Below are 24,042 nucleotides of genomic sequence, written 5' to 3'. Positions count from 1 at the left end.
GAGATGCTGGCGTGGATGTGGAGAAAAGGGAACACCTCTATACTGCTGGTGGGAATGCAAATTAATATGTTCCTTTTGGAAAGATGTTTGGAGAACACTTAGAGATCTAAAAATAGACCTGCCATTCGATCCTACAATTCTGGTACTAGGTATATACCCAGAAGAACAAAAATCACAACATAACAAAGATATTTGTACCAGAATGTTTATTGCAGCCCAATTCATAATTGCTAAGTCATGGAAAAAGCCCAAGTGCCCATCAATTCACGAATGGATTAATAAATTGTGGTATATGTACACCACGGAATATTATGCAGCCTTAAAGAAAGATAGAGACATTACCTCTTTCATGTTTACATGGATGGAGCTGGAACATATTCTTCTTAGCAAAGTATCTCAGGAATGGAAGAAAAAGTATCCAATGTACTCAGCCCTACTATGAAACTAATTTATGGCTTTCATATGAAAGCTATAACCCAGTTATAACCTAAGAATCTGGGGAAGGTGGAGAGGACGGAGCGGGGAGGATGGGTGGAGGGAGGGTGATTGGTGGGATTACACCTGCAGTGCATCTTACAAGGGTACATGTGAAACTTAGTAAATGTAGAATATAAATGTCTTAACACAATAACTAAGAAAATGCCAGGAAGGCTATGTTAACCAGTGTGATGAAAATGTGTCCAACTGTTTAGAAAACCAGTGTATGGTGCCCCATGATTGCATTAATGTACACAGCTAGGATTTAATAAAAAATTAAAAAAAGCCCAAAGATAACAGATGCCAGTGTGGATGCAGCGAGAAAGGAACATTTACACACTGCTGGTGGGGCTGTGATTAGAAAACGGAACAGAAATCACAGGGGCGGGAGAGGAAAGGGGGAGCTGGGCGGAAACCTACCTCCTGGGCACAGTGAACAGTATGGGGTGATGTGCACACGTCTGAACATGACACAAGCATTATAAAGGTGATCTGAGTGACCAGAAATATTTATAAACCCGTAAAACTCTGAAATAAATAAAAAAGCTTGAGAGCTTCAAGTTACCTTTTCTCTTTTTCCTTGGGTGCCTTGGTCCTGGGGGTTGGCACTTTTGTTGTCCTTGTTATGCACATTAGGAATGACCTATCATCGCCAGAGGACAGGGAGGGGAGGACGAAAAGGTCACATGCCAGAGTCAGTGCGGTTCTCAACGTATCTTTTTTAACAGGTAAAATCTTAACCCAACTTTGTAACTTTATCTAAACAGTAAAGATATGAATAAAGTACAAGTCAAGGCAAATAATAAAACTTGGGAAACTTGAAAAAATAGATAGACCTAAAATATTATAAAATTATATACACAGGCTCGGTGCCCATAGCTTAGGGGTTAAGACACTGGCTACATACACTGGGATGGCAGGTTCGAACCCGGCCCAGAACAGCTAAACAACAACTGCAACAACAATAAAAAATCGGCTGGGCATTGTGGCAGGCGCCTGTAGTCCCAGCTACTTGGAAGACTGAGGCAGGGGAATCACTGAAGCCCAAGAGTTGGAGGTTGCTGTGAGCTGTGACGTCACTGTACTCTACAGTGGGCAACATAATAAGACTCGTCTTTAAAAAAAAAATTATACACACACACACACACATATATATATGCCGAGGGATACATAAATTCACACATCTATGTCTGTGTGTCCAGAGGTAAAGATGAAGTTAGTACGGCCACAGTAGTAACTGTCATCTAAACATCTCACTTTGCAAAATAAAGTTCTAGTTCTAGGGAAGGGTGACCTAAATTAATTCCCAAAACATAGGCTCACACATTTACTGGATGGATTTACCTTATTTATCACTCAACAAATATTTCACCATCACTTTCAACATAAGGATAAATTAAAAATTTAACAAGCTCAGTGAGAGCAGAGGGTGTTACTTTTCACCATCTCCCCAGTGCTCACAGAGAGCCTGACACGTAGCACAGGGCTGTACTCAGCAGATGTTTACAAATGAACCAAGCAGCTCAGCTTCAAAACAAAATGTTTCAATTTTCTTTCTTTTTTTTTTTTTTTTTTTTTGTAGAGACAGAGTCTCACTGTACCGCCCTCGGGTAGAGTGCCGTGGCGTCACACGGCTCACAGCAACCTCTAACTCCTGGGCTTACGCGATTCTCTTGCCTCAGCCTCCCGAGCAGCTGGGACTACAGGCGCCCGCCACAATGCCCGGCTATTTTTTGGTTGCAGTTTGGCCGGGGCTGGGTTTGAACCCACCACCCTCGGCATATGGGGCCGGCGCCCTGCTCACTGAGCCACAGGCGCCGCCATGTTTCAATTTTCAATGGGCTAACCACACAGATTACTTTTTGACTTACTTCTTTTTGTAAAACTATGAAACATTTTAGAAAATTATCCATGTTTTTGTGATTTTTTTTAAAGTTCCTCAAAACAGCTAACACAATCTGATGACAGACATAAAGATTAAAAAATATAATACATCTCCTTGCTCAGAAAATTCAAGGATTGCCTGTCTCATCCACTTCTCTATAAATGCAATTTAAGATTAAATTTCTTCATTTGCAATATGGAGTGTAAAGAAGCAATTTTAGAATAAATGGGAAGGTCTCAGAAATGTTTAAGTAAAAACAACAGTAACGATGCATTAACAAATATTTGGTCCTTCATACATGAACACTGCTAGGGCCTGATTTTCTATTTCTATTTAATAGAAAATATGGAACCCCTAAGACATCACAGTTGAAAGACCAGTAATGTCTCCAGGCACTCGCTTCTTGTGCTAACGACACGTCAGGCTGTTTGCACACCAGACTGATTTCCTCCCATGGGAAAACCAGCTGAGGCTAACTAGAAGCAGCTTTGGGATGGGACAGGATGGCGGTTGCTACTCAGAATTCTCACTGTCTTTTTCAAATAGCAGAGAAATATATTTCTATACACATACCACTGGCAACATTTATAAGAGAAAATGCTTAATAATACTACATCTTTAAAAAAACATAGAAGACAGCATATTTCTTGTCTAAGTAAAAATATGTTCACGTATTATTAACATGCAAAACATGCTTAGACCAATGATGTTAGGACTGGAATACGGGAAGAATAAAAACAACATAGAAAACAATAAACTGAATGAGGCGAAGAGATGGTCCAATTTCAAAAAGGTTTGCTTTTTTTTTTTAATTAATTTCTTTTTTGAGACAGAGTCTCGTTCTATTGTCCAGACTAAAGTGACATGGTGTCAGCCTAGCTCAGAGCCAACCACGAACTCCTGGGTTCAAGTGATCCTCCTGCCTCAGCCTCCTGAGCGGCTGAACTACAGGTGCCTGCCACAATGCCCGGCTCATTTTTCTACTTTTAGTAGAGATGAGGTAGAGAGGGTGGGGTCCTGCTCTTGCTCAGGCTGGTCTCAAACTCCTGAGCTCAACCAATCCTCTGGCCTGAGCCTCTTCGTGTACTAGGATTACAGGCATCGGCCACCCCGCGTAGCCATGGGGCTTGTTTTTAAATCGGGGTAAAAAATACGTGATGCTTCGTGAAATGCAGTTATGTTATTAGGGAAAAAACTTTCCATGGGTCCTCGTCTCAAATAAGCATCTGCCAAGTAAATTTAAGGGGATAGACACATTTTTCCAGCATGCTGAGGATACACTTGGGAAAGTTGGGAGAAGCAGCTTATAAAGGGAATGCGCTGGTGGTGCGAGAGCAGCGGGGGGGACGCACCCATACAATCCCCACCACTCTACTTACGGGCTGAGCATTTTTATGCGACTAAGGCACCTTTAGACACTGGCCCTATCATGGGAACAACATAAGGAAATGACTTCTTTTTGAGTTTCAAGGAAAGTTCAAAATTTAATGGAAACTAGATAAAAATGATTAGGCAATGCCTATATTTTCTGTTCCTGGGTGATTACTACCCACAAAGATAGGAAACTTGAGTTTTTTCATTTGCCTCATGCCCTAAGAATCACTCACGCACAAAAAGCAAAGTGGAGAATGGAACAGGACACGGACAGAGTAATTAACACCACCAGTGGAATATGTTCCCTTGGCTAAAACGACAGAACTGGACGCGTGACGAACAGAAAGCGCAGTATGCAGCTGTCACATCGCACTGGACTTGAGCGTGGCACGGCAGGGCGCTGGGGAGCCGTGGGAGCAAACTGCTCGTGTTATCCAAGCAAAAATGTCTATGCCAGCTCAGTAGCAAAGGCTGGATTGAAAGCGTGGCCTTTTGGGTTGACTGTAAAATCTAATTAAATTCTTTGAACATTTTTCAGCAGGCATTCACGGCAGGCTGCATAAATGTATAATTTGATTGACTCATTCTCACTCAAAATTGTTGATTTGGAAGTATGATTTGGCAAAGAATAATCTGGCCGATTTTCCTACTGAACTCAGTTTCCAGAAATAAAAGTGATGGCCTCAGCTACATCCTCGATATTTGAAGAGTGAAAAACTGGATTCCAAACATTCTTTCTGAATTTCAAATTTTATGAAAATGAGAGGACCTTATGCAGTTCACCTCTCTCAATTAGTCTTTGATTAGTCTCAAACACAGTGCTGAGAATGGAAGGCAGAGTGCCACAGTCTGATGCTACACAGCAGAGGTGAGGGGGGGAGTGGAGGGGGAGTGGAGGCTGCAGCCCACTGGCTGTGTGCAGCGAAGCTGCAAGTGTGCCAGACATCACATCAACATCCCCACCACCATGGCCGCCAACCAGCTTTTTGGAGTTTGCTGTACAAATAAAGTTTTCTATATGCCTTAATGTACAAAAGCTTGGACAACAGTATGTAACTATACTGAAAAGCAAATACTTTTTTAAAATAAGCAGTTTTTCTGCTGCTCAGATGTACCCATTTGGAACAGCTATCTTCCATTATAAAATAAAGAAAAGTAATATTGCTTCCAGTTGTAGGATTTAAGGGGACATTTCTGCTGTACATTGCGATAGAAAATACACATCCTGGGGTCAGCACCTGTAGCTCAGCAGCTAGGGCACCTGCCACATACACCAGAGCTGGTGGGTTCAAACCCAGCCCGGGCCTGCCAAACAATAATGACAACTACAACAACAACAAAAAAACAGCTGGGGGTTGTGGCGGGCACCTGTAGTTGGGAGGCTGAGGCAAGAGAATCAAGCTCAAGAGTTGGAGGTTGCTGTGAGCTTTGACACCACAGCACTCTACCCAGGGCCACATAGTGAGACTTTGTCTTAAAAAAAAGAAAGAAAATACACTGTCATCTACATATCAGAATTTCAAATCCACATCAAAGAAGTAATACAGAAGAAAATTTAGATTATGAAATACCGCTTTTTTTTTTTTTTTTTATTGTTGGGGATTCATTGAGGGTACAATAAGCCAGGTTACACTGATTGCAATTGTTAGGTAAAGTTCCTCTTGCAATCATGTGAAATACTGCTTTTTAAAACATTTGGAATTTCCGGGCGGCGCCTGTGGCTCAATGAGTAGGGCGCCGGCCCCATATGCCAAGGGTGGCAGGTTCAAACCCAACCCCGGCCAAACTGCAACAAAAAAAATAGCCGGGCGTTGTGACGGACGCCTGTAGTCCCAGCTGCTCGGGAGGCTGAGGCAAGAGAATCGGGTAAGCTCAAGAGTTAGAGGTTGCTGTGAGCCGTGTGACGCCTGGGCACTCTACCGAGGGCGGTACAGTGAGACTCTGTCTCTACAAAAAAAAAAAAAAATTGGAATTTCCAACTATAGAACCCACAACGACAGAACATGTCAACACATCTGTAGTTTTAAAAGCTTTCATAAACATACAGAACATTGGATAGTATGTTTAGGACGTTTTGATATCTGATCTTCTTTATGTTCAAAGTATGTCACAAAGTAACTGGCTCAGAAAAGTTCAGTAACTTGCCCCTAAGTTAGCAAAGTTAGTAAATAGGAGTCAGGGAATGGAAAGCAGGTCTGTTTAACTCCACAGCCTGTGACGTAACCCAGCACATTACCAGAAGGATTCACATTTGACCAAAAGATCAAAATTTCATTAAAAAAAGGAAATTAAAGATAATGGCTAGGGTTTTAATGAAACTAATACTTTTCTAAATAATAGTGTAACTGAATTGACAATGAAAATACATAGAAAAAACTTAAGAGGCAAAGCTTGGTCCACAGGTATAGAGAATGTTGTTAAAACTTTTCAAAAACAGGAACCAAAACTTACTCTTGGGGTGGGTGACAAGCTCTGCACCACGAACACCACCGGGTTCCCTGCGTTCTTAATGGCCTCCACGGCTTCTCGGTGAGACGCATTCTGCAGATCCACTCCAGACACCTGCAACACACAAGCCATTTATTTCAAAGTTCACGTGTATCACCTACTTATGAGAACCGCCAGAGTCCAATGAGTTAGACTACAGCCAGAGAAAAATAAGATGGGACCACGAAAATGCTCTGCTGTTTCAAGAGAACATGGTCAAAGAAAATCATGTTTCAACGTCAAAAAAAAATAAGACAAATATATGAATAACCATAGCCCTGGTTAAGTATAAATATCCGAAACAGGTAGCTCAGTCACAGAACCTTCAGATGTCACCCCTGCCACAGGCATAGTCTATAATCTTTTTGTTTTTTTTTATTAAATCATAGCTGTATACATGGATATGATCATGGGGCATCATACACTCGCTTCATAGACCATTTGACACATTTTCATCACAATGGTTAACATAGCCTTCCTGGCATTATCTCAGTTCCTGTGCCAAAACATTTACATTCTACATTTACCAAGTTTCGCAAATACCCCCGTAAGATGCACCACAGGTATGATCCCACCGATCCACCTCCCTCTACCCAGCACCCCCCTCCCTCCCCTCCCTTTCCCACTTCCCCCTATTGTTAGGTTGTAACTGGGTTATAGCTTTCATGTGAGAGCCCCAAATTAGTTTCATAGTAGGGCTGAGTACATTGGGTACTTTTTCTTCCATTCTTGGGATACTTTACTAAGAAGAATATGTTCCAGCTCCATCCATGTAAACATGAAAGAGGTAAAGTCTCCATCTTTCTTTAAGGCTGCATAGTATTCCATGGTGTACATATACCACAATTTATTAATCCATTTGTGGATCGATGGGCACTTGGGCTTTTTCCATGACTTAGCAATTATGAATTGGGCTGCAATAAACATTCTGGTACAAATATCTTTGTTATGTTGTGATTTTTGGTCTTCTGGGTATGTGCCCAGTAGAGGGATTACAGGATTGAATGGCAGATCTATTTTTAGATCTCTGAGTGTTCTCCATATCTCTTTCCAAAAGGAATGTATTAATTTGCATTCCCACCAGCAGTGCAGAAGTGTTCCCTTTTCTCCACATCCACGCCAACATCTCTGGTCTTGAGATTTTGTGTATAGTGTATAATCTTGAGTGGCACAGGGGAGAGGGAGGAATCTCTGCAGACTTTTTTTCATCTTTCCATTAAACCGAGAGGAACGAGATTTTTAGAAACTGTCTGGGAGGATGGGTGGAGGGAGGGTGATTGGTGGGACCACACCTACGGTGCATCTTACAAGGGTACATGTGAAACTTACTAAATGTAGAATATAAATGTCTTAACACAGTAACTAAGAAAATGCCAGGAAGGCTATGTTAACCAGTTTGATGAAAATATTTCAAATTATATATAAAACCAGCACATTGTACCCTATGATTGATCGCATTAATATACACAGATATGATTTAATTAAAAAAAAAAAAAGAAAGAAACTGCCTGTTATCACAACTGACTAGTTTAACATCTCTTAAATTGTATTAATAAAGAAGAACAACAACAAAAAATCCACAGGGTATTTTACTGAAAGTGTTCAGTATTCAATAAATTTGGGTAAATATAAGCAGTTTCTCTTTAGAGAAATCTCAGACTCTAATCTGCTAACATGCTTGGACATCTCCAAGAGAGGCCTGTGTTTCCTGAACATGTTTAACAGAATTTATTTTTCTAACCTATAATGTAACAAAGCCTTGGTGAATGTTGGGGTGGTTTTTGGTCAGTGAATAGTGACAACCTGTGAATACTGTTTTGCTATAAGAGGACCAGAAAAACAAAAGAATGTAGGTGGAAAGGGGAGAGGGATGTGGGAATAAGGTGGGGTTTAAGATAGAAGATATTGGGCCGGCGCAGTGGCTCACACCTGTCATCTTAGCACTCTGGGAGGCAGAGTCGGGTGGATTGCTTGAGCTCACAGGTTCCAGACCAGCCTGAGCAAGAGTGAGACTCTGCCTCTACTAAAAACAAAAAACTGAGGCAAGAGGATCGCTTTAGCCCAAAAGTTGGAAGTTGGTGTGAGCTATGATGTCACGGCACTCTACCCACGGTGACAGCTTAAGACTCGATCTCAAAAAAAAAAAAAAAGATGTTACAGAAATAATGGTGCAACTGCAGAGGAATACTTTCTGCTGCACACAGAGATTGGATTGGGAGAGGAGCACAAATTTGGTTAGAGACACAAAGGATTTGGTCTGCATGGAGGTCAGGGGAAGTTCCTGTGACAGCCTCTATTTTCTCAAGAAAATCTGAAACCGGGGCCATAAACTTAAGAGTAAGACTGAGAAAAGAGGAACAGGAGATGAGAGACAGTTATCTGTAAAGGAGGAGACCCAGGGACTATTACTAGACAGCAGGGATGAACTACAGACCCACTGAGAGGTGGGCGGTGAATCTCAAACGAGAACTGACAATGTGGCTGGTGACTTTCTGCAGCCAGAGACCCGGAAGGAGCAGAGTTGTACTCAACTAAATATGGTATCTACTCGTTTCTGTCCTTGTTCCAGAGACCCGGAATGAGCAGAGTTGTACTCAACTAAATACGGTATCTATTGGGTCTCTGTCCTTGTTCCAGAAACCCAGAATGAGCAGCGTTGTACTCAACTAAACACTGTATCTACTTGGTCTCTGTCCTTGGTCCAGTCACAGAGCACCTAAAACCCTCAACATTCCCCGGGGGACTGGAAGGTCTTCCGTTATTCATAAAGGCCCCTCTGGGATCACATCTGAGTTTATGCTAACGAGGCAGCTTACAGAAGCCTCCGAACGTGGCCGGTCTCCAGAAAGACCAAGTGATTAGAGAAACAGAGGGTTGGAACTTTATCAGCCCACTGAGATGGGTGGGGAAGGGAGAGTGGGAGCTGGAGATGAAGCTCAGAAAAAATTCTTCAACAACTGTAAGATTCTGGGTCACTGAAGGTGTGGAGTGCAGGGACAGTGACACGGCAGCGAGAGCGTGTAGGTTTCACATCACCACATATCTCGCCCTGCCTGTCTCTATCTGGCTGTTCATCTATATCCTTTGAAATATCCTTTATACACCATTTCCCCGAAAATAAGACATCCTCCGAAAATAAGACCTATTTACAGGACCTACAAAACGTCCCCTGAAAATAAGACCTAGCGCATCTTTGGGAGCACACCTTAAAATAAGACACTGTCTTATTTTCGGGGAAACAGGGTAATAAAGTGGTAAATGTAAGTGTTTTCCTGAATTCTCTGAGCTATCCTAGCAAATTAATAGGCTCCAGAAAGAGGGCTGTGGGGACCTGTTTGCAGCTGGTTGGTCGGAAGTACAGGGAACACCCTCCCACCTGCGAGCAGCACCTGCAGTGGGACAGTCTGTGGGACTGAGCCTTCGACCTGTGGGATAGGACACCACTGCCCAGTACGCAGTGTCAGAGCTGAACTAAGTCATAAGATACCCAGTTGGTGTCCACCCAAGAGCTGCTTTGGGGGGGAGGGGAGGGAACCCACATCTGGTCACAGAAGTGTTCTGTGCTGAGAGTAGAAGGAATCACGTGGGTGAGAACATGGAGAACCTGAGTCCCACACACTATTGGTGGGCGGGTGAAGAGACACAGCCACCCAGGAAGATAGTTTTACAGTCCTTTCCAAACCTGACAATGGGCTTACCATCGTCCCCAGCAATGGCTTTCGAAGGTGTTTATCCCAGGGAACTAAAGACTTATTTTCACTCAGTAATTTGTCTATAAATGTTTATAACAGCTTTATTTGTAATAGCCAACAACTAGAAACTCCCCAAGTGTCTTCAGTGGGTGGACAGTTAAACCAACTGGTACATCCGTCTCATGGAATGATAGGGACTACTATGGCTAAGATGTGTCCTCACCCAAATTCATATGTTGAAATCTTAACCCCCCCAGGTGAAGGCATGAAGAAGCAGGGCCTTTGGGGGGTGATTAGGTCACAAGGACTCTGCCTTCAAAAATGGAATTAGGGACAGGCGATCTGGCTTACCCCTTCTACCACATGAGGACACAGCAAGAGGTGCTGTCTGTGAACCAGAAAGCAGGTACCCCCAGATAACAGATCTGCCAAGGCCTCGACCTTGCACTGCCCCGCCTGCGGAACAGTAAGAAATAACGTCTCTGTTCGTGGAATTTTATCTCAACAGCCTGAATGGACCAAGACTACTACCCACAGTGAAAAGGAAGGGACTAGTGGTGCACAAGGCAGATGCAGCAAACCTCGGGAAATCACGTTGCCTTCCCCGAAGAAGGCAATCTCAAAAAGATACACAATGTGCATTTGCGTGACAGCTGCAAATTAACATAATTACAGACATGAGGAGGCAGATCCGGAGTTACCAGAGGTCAGGGATGGAGAAGGGAGGGGAGGGAAGGAGAGAAGACAGACAGGGCAGTTTTGTGGGATGGTCCTTTTGTGGGATGGTCCTGCTGAGTCTCTTCACGGTGGTGGAGCATGCGCAGGCTTCACACAGGGTAAGACCGTAGAGAGCAGGTCGGGTGCAGTGGCTCACGCCTGCGATCCCAGCACCTTGGGAGGCTGAAGCATGCGGGTCACCTGAGCTCTGGAGTTTGAGACCAGCCTGAGCAAAGTGAGACCTGGACTCTACTAAAAGAAGAAAGAATGCCGCACCCCCGGCATCAAGCCGTGGCGGGATGGCTCTGTCCGCGTTGTAAAAACTGTGGTAAGGCGGTGGGTGCTCCTCGGAGCGTTGCCCCCAGTCCCCCTGGCTTGCGACAGCAGCGCATAAGTTGCCTAGCATGCCTTTTAGTGAACGTAGGAAGTCATGAGGTGCGGCATAAAAGCCTAAGAAACTTTTACCCTGAAACCTGTCTGTTCAGTTGAATGACTGATTATTGCCTGATTGTTTTGAGAAACTAAGAATAAACACAGTGACTTACTGATCCACAATTAAACACAGCAAGTATGGCTGTGCCGGACTCAGTGGCTCCAAGAGAGCCTGTACAACAGCACATCCCCACCATAAATGTCAGTGAATTGAAATAGTACATCGAGAGAATGCAGGCACAGCAAACAGGATGTTCCAACATGACACCTCCTGCAGTAAAACTTTACTTAAGAAAACGTCTGACTTCACTAATTAGTAAAACTTTACTTAGAAAAATGTCTTACTTCACTAATTTTCAGATGTAACACAAATCAATAGAGTAGTTTAATGTTTAATAAACAATTAACTATGAATCAAAATATAGTTACTAATTAGAGTAAAAATATATAGTAGTAGTCAAACATTATACATAAAAGAATATGTTCGGCTGTTTTTAAAAGAGATCATAAGAAACTGAGACCAATTAAAGAACTAAGAGAAGTTACAAACCTTGACATTCCTAGATAAGGAGAAGCAACCAGGTGTTACTAATGAAACCACTTCTTTAGAACAAAAACCTTAAAAATATACAGTACATCAAAAGAATGTAAATACCATAAACAAAATGTTTCCAACCTGATATCCACCCACCTTTTCCCCCTATCTCTAACCTTGTCTTTCCTAACCTCACTTTCAATATAGTTTAGTTTTCATACAATATCCTTTTATTTCTCATGTTTCCTTCACACTCTAATCACTTATATGATTCACAATACACCTCTAATCATAACAACTATATATAATCATGAAACTAAAACTATGAAAGAAAGTAGTGTTGTATGTTAAAAAACACAATTCAACTTTAGATAAAGGAAGCTGAAAAGTAACTGCTGCTTATCAGCTACCTCACAGCTGCCATTTGTTCCCCCTTGCGGGCAAAACACTGTGTAAGATAGATGGTTAAATGCCTACGTTTGTAAGACAAGATAAGAACTTGTGACCACCTGCAAGTCATAAAAATGTCTTTTGTGATTTGTAATGCTTTGTCAAAAATGTATAAAAGACACTCTTAAAATTCAGTAAAGTTGCAGCTACTTCCATCATCACTTGTGGTGTCTAGTAGTCTGTCAAAAACCATCCTGCGTCGACCTTCCAATCAACCTGTAACGTTCGCCCTGAAAAACCCTCAGACTGAGACTCATTCGACCGGCTGCCGCGACAGCTGGCGCCCTCGAACAGGGACCTGAAGGACAGGTGATCTTTCTTTTTCTTTCTTTCCTCTCTTTTCAGATTGAAGGCGACTCTCACCAGGGAGCTCGAGTCCCGCCGGTAAAGGCTGACCGGTTAAGTGTGAGTAATCAACAGGTACCATGAGGCACGCATTGATCAAAGAGGAACGTATATTCAGTGTCATGTTACAGCATTTGTTAGTTAAAAATGGGTTCAATGTGTCCCTCAAACGGTTGGAGGAGCTTATACATTTTCTTATTAAGCAAGGTGCGGAGGAGCCGTACCAAGACTTTATTTCAAGGCTGGAAGAAGCCATTAACAGAATGCTCCCCCCGTCTGAGGGCACATCACTGTTGCTCAAACAGTTAGAAACATGCATGGATGCCTCACCAGCTATAGCCCAGGGTATGGCTTATGCTGCAGCAATGCAAGGGCAGAAATTTAGCTCATATGTGAAAAACTCCTTCAATAAAGGAGGCAAGGGGCCAACAGCTCCTACCAACACTTGCTACAATTGTGGCAAGCCAGGACATATGCAGAAGGACTGTAAACAGTCCCATGCCAATAAGCCGAGGGGGGACCCACCCGGCTTATGCCCTCGCTGTAAGAAGGGCAGACATTGGAAAAATAAATGTAAATCAAGGTTTTATAAAGATGGAACCCCCTTGAATGACAAGGGTGACACTGATCCTGAGGATCAGGACGTACGGAGATCAAAAAACTAGTAAAAGGGGCATTCTCCCAGCCCAAGCCCCAAGGGAGAGCAGGCTGTAGCTTGTAAAACACAGCCCTCATCTACTTTGAATCCTCAAGCCCCTGAATTTACTATTCATGACCTTTCACGGGGCACGCCTGAGAGTGCAGGTTTAAATTTAGCAAGTGAAAAGAATGTCTTATTATCCAAATGGGACGGTGTTACTTTAATCCCCACTACAGTAAAAGGGCAACTCTTGCCGGGGACAGTTGAAATTATAATTGGTAAAAGTTCAAATTATACTAAAAACTTTGAAGTTATTCCAGGAGTAGTTAACTCAGATTCAGAAAAGACAACGCAGAAGGAGACGCCAGCGGCTGCTGCAAGATCTCACCCGCCGCTTGGAGAAAATGAAAGTACACTCGCCGATAGCAAACAAAACCACCGGGCACATTTCCACTGGCTCCAAGACGGCTAAAAAGGCCCAGCGGGGAAGGAAGCTGAGGGCCCCCCTGCCCTTCGTGGGGCGGGCCTGCCTCCCAAGTGTTACAGCCCCCAGACAACAGCACTGACGAAATCCCAAGGGTGAGGTTTAGAACCTTTATTATTGACTCTTTGCCACTAGTAATTTATATAAATAAGAAAAATATTTTTACAAACTGAATCTTTGTCAACGGATAAAATTCTTGTCTTTTAAACCTTCTAATTATCAGTTTGGCTGAGTGAATAAGTAACTTCATGGTAAACTGGAATCCTGTTTGGTGGAAAGTAAGTTTTTGAGAGTAAGAGAAATTAAACAGAAAGGAGAATAACATTGTATAAAGAAAGAATCTTGTGTGATAAATTTTGTCCTGAAACAGAATAGTTATGTAAGAAAGTAAAAGGCAGAACAAAAGTTCAAGAAAGTTTAGAATGTTTGTAGATGGTCTGTGCAGGTTAAATGAAGCTCATAAAAGAGAATTTGTGAAAGAATTTACATGTGATCCAGTTAACTATGTATTTCCTTTAAAATCTTTTAACTTGTAAAAATAACCAATTGTATTGCTTCTTCTGGTATATTTCATGTAAATAATAGATTGCTGAATGTTATGTTAATTGTAAAAAAAAAAAAAAAAAACTTCTTATGTACTGTTACCTATAGACTTGCAAGATAATCCATAGTATGATAACTCTACCTTACAAGTTTTACATACTGTTAATCAATTAATTCGACCTAAAAGATTTATAGCAGCATTAATTTTAGGAATTTTAGCTTTAATTTCTATAGTCACTACATTTGCAGTGACTACAACTGCCTTGGTACAAGAAATACATACGACTCACTTTGTCAACTCTTTAAGCAGCAATATCACTCTAGCCTTGATGACTCAGGCCAGCATAGATAATAAACTTAAAACGAAACTTAACATCTTAGAAGAAGTAGTTTTAGCCCTAGGACAAGATATAAAGTTCATACAACATAAACTTCAAACTAGATGTCACTCTGCTTTTCCAGCTATCTGTGTCACTCCTCTACCTTATAACCTCTCCACCTCTTGGAACAAAACAAAGGCACATTTGCAAGGTGTGTGGAAGGATAATGATATTACACATGACTTACATACCCTCCAAAAGGATATCACTGCCATCAGTGAAGCTCATCTACCTAGTACATCTCTCGATGCTCTAGCTCAATCACTCTCTGACAATCTTAAGTCTTTAAATCCTATATCTTGGATTCAGTACATTGTGTTTATTATTATTATTGGATGCCTGATATTCTGTGTTGTCTTACTGTTACCATGTCTTCTTCGTTGTGTCTTTTCCTCCTTAAAGGCTGTTCGCCAAGACCTCTTTGAACTACGATTCATTAACAAAAAAGGGGGAAATGCCGCACCCCCGGCATCAAGCCGTGGCGGGATGGCTCTGTCCGCGTTGTAAAAACTGTGGTAAGGCGGTGGGTGCTCCTCGGAGCGTTGCCCCCAGTCCCCCTGGCTTGCGACAGCAGCGCATAAGTTGCCTAGCATGCCTTTTAGTGAACGTAGGAAGTCATGAGGTGCGGCATAAAAGCCTAAGAAACTTTTACCCTGAAACCTGTCTGTTCAGTTGAATGACTGATTATTGCCTGATTGTTTTGAGAAACTAAGAATAAACACAGTGACTTACTGATCCACAATTAAACACAGCAAGTATGGCTGTGCCGGACTCAGTGGCTCCAAGAGAGCCTGTACAACAGCACATCCCCACCATAAATGTCAGTGAATTGAAATAGTACATCGAGAGAATGCAGGCACAGCAAACAGGATGTTCCAACATGACACCTCCTGCAGTAAAACTTTACTTAAGAAAACGTCTGACTTCACTAATTAGTAAAACTTTACTTAGAAAAATGTCTTACTTCACTAATTTTCAGATGTAACACAAATCAATAGAGTAGTTTAATGTTTAATAAACAATTAACTATGAATCAAAATATAGTTACTAATTAGAGTAAAAATATATAGTAGTAGTCAAACATTATACATAAAAGAATATGTTCGGCTGTTTTTAAAAGAGATCATAAGAAACTGAGACCAATTAAAGAACTAAGAGAAGTTACAAACCTTGACATTCCAAGATAAGGAGAAGCAACCAGGTGTTACTAATGAAACCACTTCTTTAGAACAAAAACCTTAAAAATATACAGTACATCAAAAGAATGTAAATACCATAAACAAAATGTTTCCAACCTGATATCCACCCACCTTTTCCCCCTATCTCTAACCTTGTCTTTCCTAACCTCACTTTCAATATAGTTTAGTTTTCATACAATATCCTTTTATTTCTCATGTTTCCTTCACACTCTAATCACTTATATGATTCACAATACACCTCTAATCATAACAACTATATATAATCATGAAACTAAAACTATGAAAGAAAGTAGTGTTGTATGTTAAAAAACACAATTCAACTTTAGATAAAGGAAGCTGAAAAGTAACTGCTGCTTATCAGCTACCTCACAGCTGCCATTTGTTCCCCCTTGCGGGCAAAACACTGTGTAAGATAGATGGTTAAATGCCTACGTTTGTAAGACAAGATAAGAACTTGTGACCACCTGCAAGTCATAAAAATGTCTTTTGTGATTTGTAATGCTTTGTCAAAAATGTATAAAAGACACTCTTAAAATTCAGTAAAGTTGCAGCTACTTCCATCATCACTTGTGGTGTCTAGTAGTCTGTCAAAAACCATCCTGCGTCGACCTTCCAATCAACCTGTAACGTTCGCCCTGAAAAACCCTCAGACTGAGACTCATTCGACTGGCGGTCCGCGACAAAAGAAGAGCCGGGCGTTGTGGCAGATAGCTGTAGTCCCGGCTATTCTGGAGGCTGAGGCAGGAGGACTGCTTGAGCTCAGGAGTTCAAAACTAGCCTGAGCAAAAGCAAGACCCCATTTCTACTAAAAATCGAAAAACTAACTGGGTGCTCTGATGGGTTCCTGTAGTTCCAACTATTTGGGAAGCTGGAGGGATTGCTCAAGCCCAAGAATTTGAGGTTGCTGTGAGCCGATGGCACGGCACTCTACCTAAGGTGACAGGGTAAGGCTCTGTCTCCCAAAAAAAAAAAAAAAATTATATAGAGCTACAAACCCACAAATGAATGTGTGTGCAATAACTGGTGAAATCTGAATGAACTCTATGGACTAAGCCAATGGCGTGTCTTGGTGTTGCTAGTGTAGGACAATTGTGTGAGATGTTAACACTGGCGGAGGCCGAGGGAAGGTGCACAGGACTTTGGAGGCCTAGGGAAGGTGCAGGACTGCTCGCGTAGTATATTTGTGTGACATGTTAACACTGGCGGAGGCCGAGGGAAGGTGCACAGGACTTCCCTGCATATTTCTCTATAACTCCGTAGATCTGTAATTACTCCAAAATACAAAGTTAAGAGAGAAAATGATAACACAAAATACAAAATAAATATTTAAAATTTAACAGTCATATTCCAGTGGGGGATGGTTTATTTTCACGTTCTGTTGTCCTGCTTAAAAAGATGGACGAAAAGCCCCTTCAGCCAGGTCAATTCTTGACCTCCACTGGAATCCAACTGAAAGTTCAAATAAATCAGTAACCAAAGTAAAAAATGAGTTCATCTCAATTACTTACTAGATAATTATCAATTCAGATTTTATAAAAGCAAAATGCAACTGCATATTGCTTACGAAAACTACAACTAAACAAAATGACAAAAAACAGTGGGTGGGAGGGAAAGGAATATAAAAAATAATGTACCACTCATATTAGTAACTTAAAAGTAAGGAGGATTGCCAATATTAACAAAATACAATTTAAGGCAAAAAGTAATTAATAGGAAGAGGAAAACGACACAATCTCAAAAACAAATCCCTGGGGAGGCGTGAAGTTTGTGCAGCGAACACCAACACCATTAAATATAACACAGCAAGACTAACAGAATCACAAAAAATAATGAGCAAATCAATAATCACAGTAAGAGGCAAACACACACTTCTAGTTGAAACGGAGGGGAAAAAATTTGGTGAGGACACAGAAGCCCCTATTGGTTTATTTAACTGCCCATTGAAGCTATTTGGATGTCAAGTGGGCACCTTAAATATCGGCAGACCCCAAACACGTGACCCAGATCTGCTCCTCCCCCCCAGTCTCCTCTGTCTCAGTAAATGGAAACTCTGCCTTTGATTCTTGAAGGTAGAAACCCTTTCCGGTATCTTTCGCTCTTTCTCTCCTCGGTGTCCAGTCTGTTAGTTAAGTCCTATTGTTCTCTCTCCCAAAAAGAGCCGCTTGTGCACTGCTCTCCTGCTGGCCCAGGCCACCCCGCTCTCCCCGATGACGGCAACAGCCCCCCGCTGACATCCTGTTTCCACTCCTTCCCCAGTACCAAAAATGGTCCTTTGAAACAATGCGAGAATTATTTGCATGTGCTCCTAATCCTCCAACAGATTTCTACGGCGTTCAGAGTAGATGTTCAAGGCCTCCTGGGCCTCGCCCCGTGTCCACTCTACACGGCAACGCCGGGCTTCTTGCTGCCCGCTGAGCACACGGCCAGGCATGTGCCTGCCCCAGAGCTTCCTCATGTCCTTCTTCTCTCATAATTTGTCCCAATATCATCGTCTATAACTTAAGTTCTCACATCGCCCTGGCATTTAGCTACTTATTACAATCTACGTTCCCACATTACTTATTTATTTTTACCGTCTACGCTGCTCTCACCCTTGCTATCACGTGGATACCACATGGGAAGGGACTCCCAGACATTTTTTTCACTGCCATGTTGTCAGTGTGCTTAAAAACAATTTTTTAGCATTTCACAGAAAAAATATAATTCAAAATTTGCACATACAGAGCAACTTTATGTAATTCTTTGATTTAATCCTCACAAAAATGTCACTGGAGCCTGAGTAAGGTTTAGACCCCATCTCTACTAAAAATAGAAAACAAAACAAAACAAAAAGCTAGCCGGGTGTTGTGGTGGGCACCTGTAGTTCAGCTACAGGGGAGGCTGAGGCAAGAGGATCGCTTGAGCCCAAGAGTTTGAGGTTCCTGTGAGCTGTCAAGCCACAGCACTCTATGGAGGGTAACAATGTGTGACTCTGTCTCAAAAACAAAAAAAATTGTCACTGGATCTAAAGTTTCATTTCCATTATATTTAGAAACTGAGAATAAAGGGAGTTCAAGAATTTGTCTAAGAACACACAGCAAATAAAAAGGACAGAGTCGGCGGCACCTGTGGCTCAGTCGGTAGGGCACTGGCCCCATATACCGAGGGTGACGGGTTCAAACCCGGCCCCGGCTGAACTGCAACCAAAAATGTGGCGGGCGCCTGTAGTCCCAGCTACTCGGGAGGCTGAGGCAAGAGAATCGCTTAAGCCCAGGAGTTGGAGGTTGCTGTGAGCTGTGTGAGGCCACGGCACTCTACCGAGGGTCATAAAGTGAGACTCTGTCTCTACAAAAAAAAAAAAAAAGGACAGAGTCCAGACTTCAAGGCACAGCTGCTACAGTTCTTTTCATCGCCCTGAAACACCAGGGCTGATGGTCAGCAGCATAATGCAAGAATGGAGAATGAACAGTCTGCAGGACTGGAGGTAACCACCATGGTGCTGTCCAACACACCCAATGCGAAGAAAAGTATCCCATTCACACCCCAGGGCACCCGCAGTGCTTTGCTGTGCCTTTAAGACTATCCTCCCAAAAAGCTGATCCTACCCAATCCACAGACGTACCCACTACCACAGGGGAGTGTGACTTTCCAGGGTCAACTCCTTTCCCTAGACAAGCACAGACACCCTACTGACCCACAATTACAAAATTCAGAGCTTGGAAAAAGAAATTTAGAGCTTGTTAAAGACTGTGGGAAAAGCATAATGCCCACCACCTGCCCCGTACTATAGAGAGCCCACTGCTAGCTAAATTGTTTTCTTTTGCAATCAACTGAGGTTTTTTTTTTTTATCATTTAATTTGCTTCTCCCCTACTTAAGAAACTTATAAATTGTGCACACAGCACATATACTTCCCAACGGAAGAAAAGTCTTCTGGCTAAATGAATATTTAAAACAAAAATAGTACTTTAGCATCATTTACCTCCAGTATTTTGTCTCCAGTTTTCAGGGCATTTGTTTTTCCTGCTGGACTGTCTTCTAAGACTTGTTTGATGAATATACCTTTCAGCTCCTCTCCATTCTTCAGGCGTTTTATAACAGTTTGTCCACCAACAATACTGATACCAAGAGACACATTGGGCTCCCTGAATATCTCAACACTATAAAAAGAAAAAAAACTTACTCATTAACAAGTTAATCTGTTAGGCCATGGAAGTATTCAACTTGTACCATATCCTTGTGACATAGTTTATAAAAATAAATTTTCTAAATATACTTTTTTTTTTTTTTTTTAAAGAGACAGAGTCTCACATACCACCCTCAGGTAGAGTGCCGTGGCATCACACAGCTCACAACAACCTCTAACTCTTGGGCTTACGCGATTCTCTGCCTCAGCCTCCCGAGCAGCTTGGGACTACAGGCACCCGCCACAACGCCCGGCTATTTTTTGGTTGCAATTTGGCCCGGGCTGGGTTTGAACCCGCCACCCTCGGCATATGGGGCCGGTGCCCTACTCACTGAGCCACAGGCGCCGCCCTCTAAATATACTTTTAAAAATGTTATATAGATTTTACCTAGTTCCAAAATTATAAGATACTCTCAATAATTCATGACATGCAAAAGTTTCAGATGTGAGATAGATTTCTCAAACAATAAATATCACTCAAAATTCAAAAAAGATTTATTTAGACCTTCACGTTTCCACCTCCTACTACAATAGATTGTCTATGATTCGTTGCTTTCGTTTATATCCATAATATTAGCAAAGAGTGGACAGAGAAAATAACAAATGGCAAAAAAAAAAAAAAAAAAAAATCAAGAAAGCCACATACAGTATTTTGGCAAAAAGCACAGACTTTTAGAATAAACTTAATTCACCAATGAGCGGCTTACTGGCCAAGCCAAGTTTTCCCAGTCAGCAGGTTGAACTCTGTGGTTCCTTACTCAGGACAGATTTTATCTGTTCTGCGGCTAGAAGATTTTTTTTTCTTCCTATCTCTATGTCATTTTTAAAAAGAAAACATGGAATGAAACTTACTCCTCATGGTATTATAGATTCTGCTTGCACTACAGAGATGTGGCCAAGAATTACTAAAATGTAACTCAGAAAACAGTTTTCAGCACCTTGTGGACACGTCCCTAGTTGTGTTTTCATGTCCAAGCGTCGCTGATGAGCTAACTTGTGTTTGCACTTACTTAGCTACTGCAATTTTTAAAACACAGGGTAAAGTAGGATGTTGTAGAAGCTTTCCTGATCGTGTCACCGGAATAACAGCTGGTGACATGGAACAGCTTCTGCGTAAAACTGCCAGTCAACAATACGTTAAGACAAAACTCAGAATTCAGTTACAAGAAAAAAATAGGCTGGGTGGAGGTGGTGGGATTAATAATGCATAAAGAATAGACAGAGCATCTGAAGGAAGACTTTTATAATCTTAAAGTGCAGCCCCATGAATTCTTTTTTTTTTTTTTAAGAGACAGAGTCTCATTTTGTCGCCTTTGGTAAGGTGCCGTGGTGTCACAGCTCACAGCAACCTCCAGCTCTTGGGCTTAGGCAATTCTCTTGCCTCAGCCTCCCAAGCAGCCGGGACCAAAGGCACCCGGCCACAATGCCCAGCTATTTTTTTTGTTGCAATTTGGCCGGGGCCAGGTTTGAACCCTCCACCCTCGGTATATGGGGCCTGCGCCCTACTCACTGAACCACAGGCACCACCCTACCCCCGATGAATTCTTAAAACTCCAAGGGAAGACTGGTGTTCAGCACGATCCATTAGCACAGCCTGGGACTTCCCAGCAAAGGAGGCACAGATAAACTGACACATGTTACAAGCTTCAACTACTGTCCTGCTGTCACAGAACCTCAGCTGTGCTGTATTCAGGCAGCTTTACCTGAGTGACTTGGCAGCACAGTGAACCACACCTGGTGCGTCAGTTTACTATCACAGGGGCACAATTGGTACGCTGCTTTCTCTTTAAAAGTATCAAAGAGTTTACTAATACTGATTATAGTGTTGTTGCCTGGCTAAAAGTCTCTAGAGAAGATAAAATGAAACTAAAATTTAGGCCAGACTCCATGCGCATCACCCGGCTTCCCCATCATTCGAGTGTGACTGAATGATGCTGTGGACTCCGTTCCCACTGAGAGCCCCGTGCCGTCCACATACATTCTTGGTGGGCCCCAGTGACTGAAGTTCGGAGTTTCTTCCCCTTCACCTTCTTCTCTCTCAGGTAACTCACTGAGGAAGGAGAAAGGAAAAAAATGCACATAACCTGTAAGATACACTCTTATTAAAGGTTCTGGAAAGTTTTGAAATCGCACAATCTGCAAGCAGTTAAATAGTTCTTAATTTTTAAGCCTTTAAAATACATCATTAAACATACAAAGCAAAAATATTCTATTCTCACATTCAACAAATTCAAATCCCCACCTAGCACCAGAAAAAAAAAAAAAAATCACAGAATTATTACAAATACCTTTTTTTTTTTTTTGAAACAGGGCATCACTCTGTTGCCCTGGCTACAGTGCACAGCTCACTGCAACCTCAGACTCCTGGGCTCAAGTGGTCCTCCTGCCTCAGCCTCCCAAGTAGCTGGGACTACAGATGGGTACCTGTGTAACACCATGCCCAGCTCATTTTTCTCACTATTTTAGAGACAGGGTCTCGTGCTAGTCTCAGGCTGATCTCAAACGATCCTCTCACCTTAGCCTCCTAAGTCACTGGGGTGAAAGGTGTGGGCTACTATAAACACTACTGCCCAGCTATCAACGCTTTAATAGATGACAATCTAGATGCTATTTTCTAAAGACGTACCTTTGATTTGTATAATTTCACGCCTCCACCAATATATAAAATGTAATAAAATATATTCCTTACATTTTAGCATGCATTGACTCAGTTATAAACTGACATGTATCTCATGGATCAATTATAAATCAACAGACACAGCTAACCACGATCCCTCTTTCTAGACTGTTCAGTAATGCTAACCCTGAGTAACTCCATCATTTGTATCATGAATACTCCGTGTGGCTCTACGGGACTTCTCGGCCTATAGATGTTCACTTATATTATCTATTTTGATTTTTTTTTAATTAAATCATAGCTGTGTAAATTAATTAATGCAACCATGGGGTACCATGCACTGGTTTTATATGCCATTTGACATATTTTCATCACACTGGTTAACATAGCCTTCCTGGCATTTTCTTAGTTATTGTGTTAAGATACTTATTTTCTACATTTAGTAGGTTTCACGTGTACCCTTGTGAGATGCACCGTAGGTGTGGTCCTGCCAATTACCCTCCCTCCACCCATCCTCCCCCCTTCCTCTCCCCTTTCCCCTTCTTCTAGGGCTATAATTGGGTTATAGCTTTCATATGAAAGCTATAAATTAGTTTCATAGCAGGGCTGAGTACATTGGAAACTTTTTCTTCCATTCTTGAGATATTTTATTAAGAAGAATATGTTCCAGCTCCATCCATGTAAACATGAAAGAGGTAAAGTCTCCATCTTTCTTTAAGGCTGCATAATATTCCATGGTGTACATATACCACAATTTATTTTGATCATCAGTCCCTCCCACGCAGTGCTCTGATGTGCCTTAACACTAGGCTCCCGCAAGGCTGATCTCACCCAATCCATGGATGTACCTCTCCCCTAGGGGAGGCCTTTCAATCATTAAGAATTGTCTTAGTAAGGAACTGCTGACCTGAATAACATAAAGGGCTGAATTACAGAGTAACTAGTTACAAGAGTAATGTGATTTAATAGGGCACAGAAAGACATTATCATACATGATCAGCTGAAGAAAGAAAGAAGAAAAATCAGCTGTCCTAACTTCAGGTCTAACTCGTACCATGAAATAGGTATGTGACTGCGGATCAGCAAATGAAATATGTCTGATGCTGTGAACAGTACCACTCTGCACAGAAGGGAAATAGGTCTGTGACTGCAGATCAGCAAATGAAATATGTCTGATGCTGTAAACGGCACCACTCTGCACAGAAGGGAAACAGGTCTGTGACTGCGGATCAGCAAATGAAATACGTCTGATGCTGTAAACAGCACCACTCTGCACAGAAGTGCAGGTGCTATCTCTTCCACCTCATTTCCAGCGCAGCCGCTCCTATTACATTTTACACACCAGGAGCTGAGGCTTGGGGCAGGCTCAGATATGACCACGCCCCACAGCCCCTCTGCACGCATCCTAATCTGTTTCAGCACTAGTGTCAATGCTCCCTTTTTCTCTGAACACTCAGACAAGGCCTGTAAAAAGCAGCAAACTCCACCTTCTTGCCTCTTTACAGATTTTCTAAGATAAAACTGTCTTAAGGCCATGGAAAAAGAGAAAGCCAATCCAAACGTGCGCAGGAACTGGGATCATGACTGTCTCACCCAACTGTCTCACCAGCCGTCTGTCTCA

The 24,042-nt window shown here is 42.1% G+C and overlaps 1 protein-coding gene across 1 annotated transcript in view; it reads right to left on the bottom strand.

The window, feature by feature from the left end:
• PATJ (PATJ crumbs cell polarity complex component) overlaps positions 1-24,042 on the bottom strand; it is a 408,655-nt gene that overhangs the window by 216,566 nt on the left and 168,047 nt on the right. The window contains 4 exon segments of the mRNA XM_053575260.1: positions 1,043-1,120; positions 6,188-6,298; positions 19,601-19,778; positions 21,783-21,854. Coding sequence (XP_053431235.1) covers positions 1,043-1,120; positions 6,188-6,298; positions 19,601-19,778; positions 21,783-21,854 — 439 coding nt within the window.

Source organism: Nycticebus coucang, chromosome 22 (assembly GCF_027406575.1).
Source record: "Nycticebus coucang isolate mNycCou1 chromosome 22, mNycCou1.pri, whole genome shotgun sequence".
Taxonomy (NCBI): domain Eukaryota; kingdom Metazoa; phylum Chordata; class Mammalia; order Primates; family Lorisidae; genus Nycticebus; species Nycticebus coucang.
The sequence above is the reverse complement of the archived record's forward strand: the minus strand, read 5'-3'. Positions and strand labels throughout refer to the sequence as shown.